The sequence below is a fragment of the Diospyros lotus genome, chromosome 4 (assembly GCF_014633365.1).
Source record: "Diospyros lotus cultivar Yz01 chromosome 4, ASM1463336v1, whole genome shotgun sequence".
Lineage (NCBI taxonomy): Eukaryota > Viridiplantae > Streptophyta > Magnoliopsida > Ericales > Ebenaceae > Diospyros > Diospyros lotus.
This window is the reverse complement of record NC_068341.1, coordinates 13,780,988-13,793,698: the sequence shown is the minus strand read 5'-3', so window position 1 is coordinate 13,793,698 and position 12,711 is coordinate 13,780,988. Positions and strand designations below refer to the sequence as shown.

Sequence of the window (12,711 nt, the reverse complement as noted above, 5' to 3'; positions counted from 1 at the left end):
GCAGTTAAAAATTGACTTAAACGATTTACCACAAAAGCTACATCCGGACGCGTGTAGGTTAGGTATTGAAGAGACCCAATGAGAGTTCGATATAATGAGGGATTAGGAAATACTTCACCATCATCAGTGAGACAGAAACCAGATGAGGTAGGAGTTGCACAAGGTTTACAATCAGTCATATCTGCTTTCTTTAACAGATCAAGGGTATATTTAGATTGAGTCAAATAAATCCCACTTGAATCTCTAAAAGCTTCAAACCCTAGAAAACAATTAACTGATCCTAGAGTTTTCAGTGCAAAAGTACTCTCCAAATCTTTAATACACTTAATAGCTGAAGAATTAGATCCAGTTATGAGAATATCATCAACATAGACTAAAAGAAAGAGTACATAATCAGCAGTGCGTTTAACAAAAAGATATGCATCAGACGTGGCCCTGGTAAGACGTTGCCCTGGTACTAGATCAAATGCTCGAATGGTAGCCAACACTTGAGCTTTCCAGAAAATATAATTTCCTGAATCGAGCTTAATCAGAGCAAAGTTCAAAGCCTTTGCAATTGCACCAAAATCAAATTGCGAGGCAGTAGAAAGCGAGGAGGATGACTCAGGAGGACGAAGAGAATAAGAGGTACTATGCGAAGGATTCGACGCCATGACTTTTGTCTATGGCTCTAATACCATGAAAAAGTATAAGGAAAAACCTAGGGCAAAACACAAATAAAGCAGAGAGAGAATTCTGGAGATTGCACTAGCTTCGTATTTCATAAACTGAAAAATTAAAAACATAAAGAGTGCACTGCTGCATATATATAGCAGCAAGCCTCTTACACTTACATAACACTTACACAGATTAATGACTTAATACAAACAACACAGCAGAGAAATAAGAAAAAGACCGAACAAGAATAAGTGCTGATGCGAACACAACATGCTTTCACACAGTTCAAAGGACACTAAGAATAAAATTATCAGCACAAAGTCAAAACTGAAAAGGTTGGTTTACATGCATTTCCAGCATATATGTCATATTTTTTTAAGTTTTAGTAAGCAAAATTTCCAGGACGCAGTCCAGCAAGGTAAATCATTCGTCATAAACTATTGGCTTGACTTACCTTTGCGCATGCTGTGGCTTCAGTTGAAGCTTCACTACTGACAGGGGGAATAGCCTCCAACTCATAATCTAGATCACTATCATCATCCTGCCAGGTAAAATCAAACAACTTGAGAAACAATTAATCATTTTTTCCTTTTTTTCTTTTTTTTGTTTCCAATGAGTAGAGAAACAACAAATTTTCATTCAATCATGCAATGCAACCATTTGAGATGATCAGTCACTATCAGAACATGGTAATAAGGATGAATGTCCATAAGTGCATCCTCCAGGAAGTAAAGAGTTATTTGGTACTCAAATCAGTGAAACAGCGGAAGAAAAGTTTTCTGAAGACTGAAATGGGAGAGGAGATATCATTCCACATTTCAGCTGGGTTCCAAAGTGCATTCACCACCCTCTCCCTCCTCACCATATCTCATTAAGAGAGTAATAGACAAGGGACCCCATAATTGGCTAATTACCTAATAACAACAATTTACAGTTACCACATCTATGAACATGGCATGTTCTGAGTCATGGTACAGAAATGGGTACATGATACATTAGTATGCTAATTTTTATACAAAGAGGATAGCTTTTATTGATTCATTATTTTTTGTCATGGTAGGTTTTATAGTTGTACTCGGGTCAAAATTAGTTGGATTGATACTTTGCTATTACTGAAGCTGGTTTGTTTTGCTTTGAATTCCTTTTTATGTTCTAGTACAACTTATGCATTGAAGAATCCTATGCAAATGAAATCCAGTTTGAATATAATTCAAAATGCAACAAAATATACAAGTAAGCGCGGTAGATGATGTGGAACATCTTGCAAGTGTCTATTTGGACCAAACAGAGAGGCTAAAGCCAGTTCGAAAGAGTCCAAAAGAAGCCCAATGAGCTCTTTCAATTTTAGGGTTTTCTATGTTTCCTACTTTAATTAGGATTTGACTTTTTGTTTTTTGTTTCCTGATTCAACTAGGATTTCCTTTTTCTAGGGAATTAAGGTTTAGAATTAGCCTGTAAGTATTCTTGTTCTAAGTATTAGAGAGCAGCTTTTGAAAAATATCAGATTTCTTCTTCTAAATTCAGTTTCATCCTCAGTTTCAACATGAAACTAGTTAACGTTGCTTCCTATGCTGCGTCAATTGGTATTAGAGCAAGCAAGCTCGCCCAGTTTGATGGCCGATGACGACAACGTAGGCAACAGCGGTTCCCTTGGCAGTGAACAGGGAACTGAGGCCTCAAATCCTGAGGCAGCAATGAAGGCTAAGGAAAACAAGATAGATCTTCAATTCCAACACCTAGAGCAGCGTTTCAAAGAGATGGCAAATCGCCTAGACACCTTAGCCCTAAGTGCCAACATAGATGAAGAAAACAAGGCGCTACCTGCAAGAGATGAAGTTGCTCATGCGCGCGATGGTCATTTTGGCAAACTTGGTTGGTCCTGCAAATCAACAAAGGCAGCCTACCTATGATGATGAGACAGAAGATGAATACCTAGAGGAACCTGTGAGAGATTATTGCAAGAATAATCAATACAGTCGAGGTAGCCGAAGAAACGCTTACGGGGACAGGGATGAGTTCAAGTTGAAGGTAGACATTCCACACTTCGGTGGTAATCTAAATATTGAAGAATTTCGAGACTAGATGATGTGTTGGACAGATTACATGGTGCTAAGTGGTTTTCAAAATTAGACTTGAGGAGTGGATACCATCAAATTTGAATTAGAGCAGGGGATGAGTGGAAAACGGCCTTTAAGACTAAGGAAGGGTTGTATGAGTGGTTGGTGATGCCATTCAAGTTGACTAGCGCCCCAAGCATGTTCATGAGATTGATGAACCAAGTACTGAAACCTCATATTGGAAAATTTGTGGTGGTGTATTTTGATGATATCTTAATTTATAGTTGATTTGACAAAGAGCACCTCTCACGCTTGAGGGAAGTACTACTAGTCTTGTAGAAGAATAAGTTGTACGTGAACCTGAAGAAGTGCGGTTTCATGACAGATAAACGTCTAGTCTTGGGCTTATTGTCAGTGCTGAAAGAATACAAGTAGATGAAGAAAAGATTTGAGCCATCTGAGAATGGCCAATCCCGAGAACTGTCAATGAGGTGTGAAGTTTCCATGGGTTGGCAACTTTCTACAAGTGTTTTATACGCAACTTTAGTAGCATCACAGCACCCATAACCAAGTGTTTGAAGAAGGGGAAATTCCAATGGGGAGAGGAAGCCAACACTAGTTTTGTTGTGTTAAAAGAAAAGTTGTGTACAACCACCGTATTGGCGCTGCCAGATTTGACAAGTTGTTTGAAGTGGAATGTGATGCTAGTGGAGTACAGATAGGGGTAGTCTTGTCCCAAGAGAAGAGGCCCATAGCATACTTCAGTGAGAAGTTGAGTGAAGCAAGGCAAAAGAGGAGCACCTAGGACAAGGAATTCTATTCAGTTGTCCGAGCTTTAAAACATGAGAGCATTATCAGGTTGGGTGAGAATTTGTTCTATACTCAGATCATGAAGCTTTGAAGTACTTGAATAGCCAGAAACGAATAAGTAGTGATATGCATCCCAGGTGGTCTCATTTTTTTCATAAATCCCCTTTTAAACTGAAGCACAAGTCTGGAGTGCAGAATTGGCAGACGTTGTAAGCAGGCGAGCAGATTTATTGATGACAATGAGCACAAAAGTTGTGGGTTTTTGAACAACTGAAGGAGTTGTATGAGACAGATGAGAATTTCCAAGTTCTTTAAGAAAAGTGCAATAGCAACAAACTTGCAAATGATTTTCACATCAATGAGAGGTACTTGATGAAAGGAAATCAGCTTTGTATACCTTGTTCCTCCAGATGAGATACATATACATGCAAAGTTTCTGGTTGAGCAGACATGCTCTCAAATTTAAAAATCATGTTATAGAACTACCATATAATGCTTATAAGGTCATTTCTGTCTATTTGGATTGCTTTAGCAGTAATGGGAACAAAAAGAATAAGAACAAGAATACTTTACATCAAACAAATTTAGCTTTCAAAGGATAATTCAAGTCTAAACGGCACTGTGAATATATGCATAAATTTAAAACAATATTATTGACTATATGTATAAATAAATAGTGATAAGTGAAATTACTAAGACTTGAAATTTGAGCCAATTGGTGCTAGTCAACAAAGCCTTTCCAGTGTGATCTATAATCATATCTGATGCACAACGATCCTCCCTCCAATCTGATAGGATCCCAGCTAGAAAATCCAAACTGTAATCAATTAACAATGGCTATCAGAGTTTTCGGTCAAGAACAAGCGCAACCCAAGGCATTCGAAAAGCCCTTAACTCTCCCAAGAACTCAATACCAAAATCTTCTCTCCCTCCCAATATCTTCACTCTCTACATATATCCATCTCTCCTCCTCAACCACATTCTATTACGTACACTTGTTGGGTTGTTACACAACCCAGCAATTTCCCCACTCTATCCCTTACGCACATGGTTGGTTGTTATGCCAACCAGCCAATTTACCACCCTACCCCTGCTTCTTGGACCTTCTTTGATAAGTCCAATGAACCGGGACCTATCATTACCCTCTCCCCCCCCCCCCCCCCCACCTTGTCCTCAAGGTGGAAAAATGGAAATTGCTGCTGGATCAAAAGGTAAGGCTCCCAAGTAGCTTCCAATGGGGGTAGCCCCTTCCATTGCATGAGCACCTCTAACACATACGATGGGGGTAGAGACCACTTGTACGCCAGCCCCCCAATCCTTTCTTCCACCTCGTTGATAATCTCCACCTTATCGTGAACAATCAGTTTCCCTTCTAGGCTGAGAATCTGGTCAACCTCAGTAACCCCGGCCATCAATTGACATCTCTTTTTAACTTTGGAGAAGAGATGGTCTCGTTCATAAACTATAGGTAGTGTATCTGAAGAGCGTATTGGCACCCTAAACATGATCCACACCTTCAAGTTTCTTAGAGCAACAACAGCCAATCCTCCGTAGATAACTTTCATGCCCAAATTCCCATCAATATTTAAGATCTTTGGGTCTATACCATTGGGCTCCACAACAGAATGCAAATTGAGCCCTCGACTTCTAGAAACATGTTGCCCTTCCACTATCATAACCTACTTGGACGTGGCACCCACCCCCTCATGATGGTGAGAATACATGGGGGGCCCTCCATTATCAACCAACCCCATGTAAAATTTATGAGAAACCTGGCTAATAGTCAAACCATCTTCCCAGACAACATGGACCATTTATGGCACCCCCTTCCTCGACAAGATGCTCTCCTTGGTTGTCACCGGATCGGCCGTCCATGGCATTTTAAATGGACCGATCGTCGGCTCCCCTTTTGCCTCGCCGGAGAACTCCCCAACACCATTGTAGTCGGCAGCCACTCTGCCTCGTGACACCATGTTCTGCTCAACCGCCAATCCCCCTTCAATATGCAGCTCATCCAATTTCTCCACCGCGCCTTCCTACATGGACCCTAGGCGATTCCTCAGCAGCCCCTTCACCTCTTCCCAGCTTCTCACTCTTCGTCTCCGTTGCACGCACTGGACCGATGAAAGTGCAACACCCTCTAAACACAGTATTGTTGTGTTCATCTTCTCCTCGTCAGCCAGCCCATTCACTGCAACTCCCAACTCCTTACCCGTCACCTTCCCTGCTCCCACTGGAACCAAGCAAGAGCAGCTCCTTCGAAGCCGAGAGCAACGGAGTCTAACTTCTCCACATCCGACAACTGATTCACGGAGAAGTACCGCTCGGCCCGAAACACCCAACCGTCGGGGTCGTCTTCTTCAAACACTAACATCTCCAGGTGTTGGCCCCTTCCATCCGACCTCCCATAGACGTCGTACTCACCGCCAGCTTCCTTGTGCCAATTTCCCAACTCCGGCACAACCTTCTCAGTGAGGGATGACCCCATCGGTAAGTGCTCGTCCCCTTCCTCCCTTTCTCCTCGTCTTCCCGTCTCTCCTCATTCTTTCTCTCCCGTTCCTACTCTTCCCACCTTGTTCTCATCCAAGCGAACCATTCCAACAAGCTCGCTACCTTCTTCCCCACTGATTGAACCACACCCCTCATGGCATCAAGTTCCCGTTGCATGCCTTCCATCTTCCCTTCCAATTTTCCTACTCGATCCGTCAAGTTCACCATTAGGATCGATGATGCTCTGATACCAAATTGATAGGATCTCAGCTAGAAAATCCAAACTGTAATCAATTAACAATGGCTATCAGAGTTTTCAGTCAAGAACAAGCGCAACCCAGGGCATTCGCGAGGCCATTAACTCTCCCAAGAACTCAATACCAAAATCTTCTCTCTCCCTCCCAATATCTTCACCCTCTACATATATTCATCTCTCCTCCTCAAGCGCATTCTGTTACGCACATTTGCTGGGTTGTTACACAACCCAGCAATTTCCCCACTCTATCCCTTACACACATGGCTGGCTGTTATGCCAACTAGCCAATTTACCACTCTACCCCTGCCTCTTGGTCCTTCTTTGATAAGTCCAATGAACTGAGACTTATCACAATCCAAAAGAGATGAAGAACACTAGTGCATCTATTTTTGAATTTATACGTTTACTCTCGGTCCTTGGTCCACAACCGCCCCCCCTTCCCCCCCCGGCGAGCAACCCAGGTGTGTAAAGTATTTTAATAATCCACACACCATTGTAACTGTAAAAATGGCCCATCCATAGACTTTTGCAACTTTACCATGGCACCTTTGAATTTTGGAAACCCCCGACTAACGTATACCCACGCATCAAAATTTTGAAAATCCTCAATTATATTTGGCCTAGGATTTTTCAAGAGAAATGAAAATCGATTTACTTAAGCATTCTTAAAGCACAAGACTAACCAGCGATTCAGCCTCATCATCTAATCTATCGACCATTGAATCACGATAAGCCAAATGTCGCCACAGCATCTGGTACTCCCGGGCATTTGAAATCCCAGTTGCAGTCTTCTTCACCAATGCGTTCCAATCAATTTTTACCTCTGGAACCTGAGCAACTTCTTGCAGTAATGACAGCACCGTTGTAGCCGAATACCTACGATATCACAAAATCACTATTTGCATCACTATCTCCGAATCACGCACGCCACATGCTGAGAACCCAAGAATTCGCAAGTCCAAGCAATTAATCGAGCAGAAAGTGAGAAAAACCTTTGGAGCAGAGTTGAGACATCTCCTTCACTGATCGTGCCCTTTTTGTGCTTCTTCGCTTTCTCAACCATTGTGGCGTTGCTTCCGAACTAAAATCGCTTGATTTTGCAGTGGACTTTTCAGTGTAGAGCGCGAGTTCAAAGAGTAACCCCAAAGAGCAAAACCCTAGTTAACCCTGAGAGTGAACCAAGGTTCTGCGAACGAGGAAACCAAGGCAACGTCGTAGTAAGGAGAATCAAGAGCGGTATACACCATTGAAGAGACTAAGAGGCTGTTTGGCTTACCATTTTTAATTGTAGCTTTTAAGTTAAATAGCAGTTAGTATAAAAGTTATATAGTGTTTAAATTAATAACGTGTTTGGATAAATGTGCTTTTAAACTGTCAATTAATAGTTATATGTTTGGTTTGTAAAAGCTGATAAATTATCAAAACTGACAAAAAGACTAAAATAGACATAATGTTAAATAATTCAAATAAAATTTATAAAATATTATTTTTATAAAAAAATTATAAATTAATTTCTAAATATTAGATAAATTATACATACTTATTAAAAAAAAATATTAATATAATATAAATACATCTTTCATTATTTTTTAAATATTACTATTAATATATATATATATAATATATATATACTTACAGCTGTAATATATATATCGTATATATTCTGCTACGGACGTCATCAGCGATGGAGGAAGAGGTCGCGATCGAGGTTGGAGGCGGCACTTGATGGTGACGGCGGTAATGGAGGAAGGTCGATGGTGCTCGGCGACGGCTGCGACAGATCTAAAACCTGGTTGCAGTAATGGCGCGACTTGGTGTTATAGCAATGGCGCAACCCAACTGGACTACACGACCACGTTGACGGCGGTATGGAGGAGGGGCAACGGCTGCGGCGTCGATAATGGTAGAGCAAAACTTGGGAGAAGATGATGGAACCTGATTGAGATTTGGGAGAAGATGAGGGCATTTTGGTATTTTAAGTGGTCAACCAAGCAATGTTTTTGGGCAAAGCTGGGGGTACCAGCTTTTGAAAAACGCTGGTATAATAGCTTTTACGCGGGACAACTGTTACGCTAAAATTTTTTGCCAAACACTTTACCTTCAAAAGCTGTATAGCTTATCAGCTTTCAAATAGCTTATCCGCGATCAAACCGGTAAGCCAAACATCCTCAAAGCAACACAAGCCGCCTTGTATGGGGGCGAAAGGAAAGGAAGGAGAGAGAGAGAGAGAGAGAAAGCCGATGTTTTAGTGTTTGGGTGGAAGAAAATGTAAAGAGATCTGTGTTCGGGTTCATTTTCTTTTTACCCTTTCTATTTTTCTATAATATCCCAGGGCCCCGATGTTTTCTTTTTATTTTCTTTTCCCCCCCTTGGCCTTTCCTTATCTAAAATACTGCCGTGTTTTTGTTTTATTTTATTTTTTCTACTCTTTGTTTGTGTTTCCCTTTGAGAATCCTAAAAATTTAATTTTTTATATAATTTATTTCTTCTTTTGTTATTTTCTTTTCTAATTTTGTAGGAAGAGGATAAACTTAATTTAATTATCAGTATCAAATTATCATGGGTTGGCAAGTAAGAATTATCATATAATATTTATGTTATTTTACTTTTGTATACTTAATTTTGATAATAAAAAATAATATTTTATTTAATCCTTAAGTCATGAATTAAGGTTGTGGTTTTCAACATAAATCAATTTCAATATCAAGTATTACTTTGTGAGAATGAAAACCAAATAAATTTCAAGTATCGAGATTTCAAAGTTATATTTTTCTAAGTTTGGAATATTAGCATCTTATAAGGAGACATATATGAAAATGTTTTCTTTTTAGAAAATTAACTCCCGGTAATTCAATAACTAACATTCATTAGTGATAAAATGATTTTTAACGAATTTTTCAAAAAATAAAAAATGTATATCTTAGAAGTGGTAAAATTGTAAAATCTTAAGTTTGTACTAAAACCCAAATTCTACTTTTTTATTCTTATGGATTTTGATTTTTTGGATATTTTTATTGAATCCAAATGGGGGGTACTTTGTTATTTACATTTATATATTAAAGTAAATGGAAGGTAAACCCAAACATGTTGTAATGTTTTCAAGCTTCATTCTGTTGACTATCTACTTTATCTGTCGACTGTGTGCTTCAATCTGTCGATCATGCTTATAAATAGTCGACTATGTGCTCAAGGATAGTTGACTATACCTATTGTTCTGTCGACTATGCAATGCTATGTACTAGGCCTGATATTGCTCATGCTGTAAGTGTTACAAGCAGATATCAGTCTAATCCAGGTGAGCAACACTGGATTGCCGTTAAGAATATCCTTAAATATTTGAAAAGAACTAAGGATTTGATCCTTACTTATGGTGAAGGAGAACTGAAAGTGGAGGGTTACACAGATTCTGATTTTCAATCAGATGTTGATGATAGAAAGTCTATCTCTGGATATGTGTTTACCTGCAACGGAGGAGTATTCAGTTGGAAGAGTTCCAAACAGGATACGACTGCCGATTCTACAACAGAAGCTGAGTATATTGCAGCATCGGATGCTGCAAAGGAAGCAGTCTGGGTCAAAAAGTTTGTGACAGAACTTGGAGTGGTTCCTTCTATAAAGTCTGTCGTCCCCTTGTTTTGCGACAACAATGGAGCCATAGCGCAAGCTAAGGAACCGAGGTCTCACCAGAAGTCCAAACATATTGAAAGACGCTTCCATCTCATTAGAGAGATCATTGGTAGAGGAGATGTCAATGTGCAGAGAATAGATACATCAGAGAATGCAGCAGATCCACTGACTAAGGCCATGAACCAGAAGCAACTAGATTTTCATCTAGATAGGTGGGGTATGAGATACCACACTGAATGGTCTTAGTGCTAGTGGGAGATTGTTAGATATGAGCCCTAAAGACCAGTTCCAGTGACACAAAGGGACTCGATCTTGTAATTCTTTAAATATTATTTAAATGGCAAGTTTATGTTTTTATTTAAATTGCAATATGGTTTAAATTATAAAACATATATCCATTAGTATAATAAGAAGTGGATACCATTCTTAAGTGTTAAGAATACAAGTTACGGATAATCCACAATTTGTTATACTATAAACATGTTCCTGGCCATAGAATTCCTATCATGGATGATAGCAACTCGTAAAGGCCAGCACATTGTCTTCCTCCTTGTTTCAGTATGAGATACTGAAAGATAAGGTTGGTGAGTCTCGTGCCATTCTGTATGAGCTATAGAAGGAAGATAAGTGGGTGCTCGTTACAAGAACGAGTTCACTGAACGGGACTGTTAACATTAAATCACATGGGTTATTTCTCACGGGTCAATGATTTAATGTTAGCTGCGATTTTACAACTAGTCCTTAGACCTGAGATGACATGGATATCTGTGTATTGGTGGATTAGGATATCAACGATATCATGTGGTTGTTCTAATCAAGGATAATCATACGTATCTATGTGCCTGATTCAGTGATACATGAGGTATGTGTGCATTAGACATGGAATCTATCACCTCGAGATTTATGAGGAAGATATCCTATGCGATCCAGTAATCACTTGACGATAAATCCTTGGCCGAGGTAATATGACGATGGAATTTGTTCCATACGGGTTATGTCATAATTTGTCAAGATTGATTTTGGATTTGGTCATATGACAAGATTAAGAGATTCGACCTACTGACCATGATCTCATATTTTGTCGGGATATAGGATGATAGAAGGACCGTATTGTATGGTAACGTAGTAAAAGGTTCACAATACCCGCTTCACAATAAATTGGGTAATCATGATATATTGCTAGATGTCACTCATGATTTACGAGAATTAATTGTTGATTATTCTTGTTGCCAATTTATTTGTGGACCCAGAAAGTCCCACCCAAAAAGAAATTACTTTCAAAGAGAAAATAAATAAATTAGTAATTTTATAATTACTAATTATAATGCATTTATTTATTGGATAAATAAGAATAATTAAATAATTATATTATGAATGTAATTATTTAATCATAGATTGGGTTGGGCCTTTTGCTAGTGCATTAGGCTTGGCCCAATGGCACTATTGGATTCAAATAAATTCCATTGGATTGGGCTTGGTCCAATTGCATTAAATGGAATGGGCTTGAGAAGCCCAACCCATTTAATGAAGAATAGTTTTTAATTGGAACTATAAATAGCTCCAAACTCTTATTTTCTCTCATAAGTGTCTTCTTGATTCACTTGAATGTAGAGAGAATTTTGGAGAAGTGTTCTTGAATCCAAGAGGTAAGTTAGAAATTTTTGTGAAAAATTTCTTCTACTTATCTTCTCTCTTTGATATTCTTGAATAGAAGTGATTTCGGGTGGACCGACTCGGCATCCTACACTTGGAGGATTATACGGCGGGAAATCTAACGGTGAAATAAGATTTCATCAAAGAGGTATTTTTCGTTTATGCCTTCGTTTTATTAAACCATAATTTCTGAAAAACGGGATACCTCCAAATTAAATTTTAATTTCCGCTGCGCATATGATAAGATCTATGTAACTCAACAGTTTACACAATGGGCATGGACGCTTTATTGGACATGCCACAAAGTAGTGCCCTCGCTGTCTACAACTATGATGTACTTCTGTATTTCGTCCCATCATTGTAACACTGTGAATTATAAATTGTACTTCAATTAGCAACAACACAAGATTAAAGAAGATTCATAGTAATGAAGTTTTTATAGAAAGAGTGTTACGTATTTCCTATTCAGCCATAAGATTTCAACCTCACAAGTGATCTTGGTTGTCATTCAAACTAAAGTTAATCTTGCATCTAAGTTTACTCGTGTATAACTGACTGTCATATTCGTGGGGATCTTTTTGTGAATTAGCTCTTCAATCTTTGTGACATGCCCATTGGCTAGAAGAATTTGGTTTGTTGTTTTGGAATTCATTCTAACTTGTATGATATGAAATCTATTCAACAATGAATTTCTGTACTTTTAATCCCATGGAATTGAGGATGGTTGTTAGTCTAGAAATGATGCAGCTAATTTTTTTGTGGCGCAATTATGATGAAGCGATTTGGAGATGAAGGAATTTAATCAGATTTGGATCTTAAATCATTTTTGAATAGGATACTTATGAAACGGATTGACCATGCAAACAAGCAGCAAGAAGATTGATGCAAAACACAAAAGTACATAGTTTCCAAAGCTAACTTGGCAATCTCTTGGCTTTAGATACATAAAAGATAAAATTGTGATACAGATTCAACATTGGAAGATGGGGAAGGTTCCATTGTAAAAGACATACAAGAATGTGGTTGTAGCAAAGACTTGGTTGCTACTACTCTAACATTGAAGCTGAAATGCGGATAAGCATTGATATGAGTCATTGAACAGCATTGGCAGAATTTGACATTTGAGACGAATCCACTAATGGCATTGATATGAGCCATTGA

General features: G+C 38.8%; 1 protein-coding gene across 5 annotated transcripts in view; it reads right to left on the bottom strand.

Annotated features, from left to right (window-relative positions):
* The window catches only part of LOC127799176 (uncharacterized), a 64,275-nt gene extending 56,749 nt beyond the window's left edge, over nt 1-7,526 (bottom strand). For 3 of the 5 annotated variants that reach the window (XM_052332943.1, XM_052332940.1, XM_052332942.1), the window contains exons 1-3: nt 7,263-7,526; nt 6,954-7,146; nt 1,112-1,198 (exon numbers count right to left, since the gene is read on the bottom strand). In XM_052332943.1, coding sequence (XP_052188903.1) covers nt 1,112-1,198; nt 6,954-7,146; nt 7,263-7,333 — 351 coding nt within the window. In that variant the 5' untranslated portion in view covers nt 7,334-7,526. The remainder of the gene's footprint in view (nt 1-1,111; nt 1,199-6,953; nt 7,147-7,262) is intronic. The other 2 variants (XM_052332939.1, XM_052332941.1) reach the window with 2 other exon arrangements.
* Between the last annotated feature and the right edge of the window lie 5,185 nt (nt 7,527-12,711).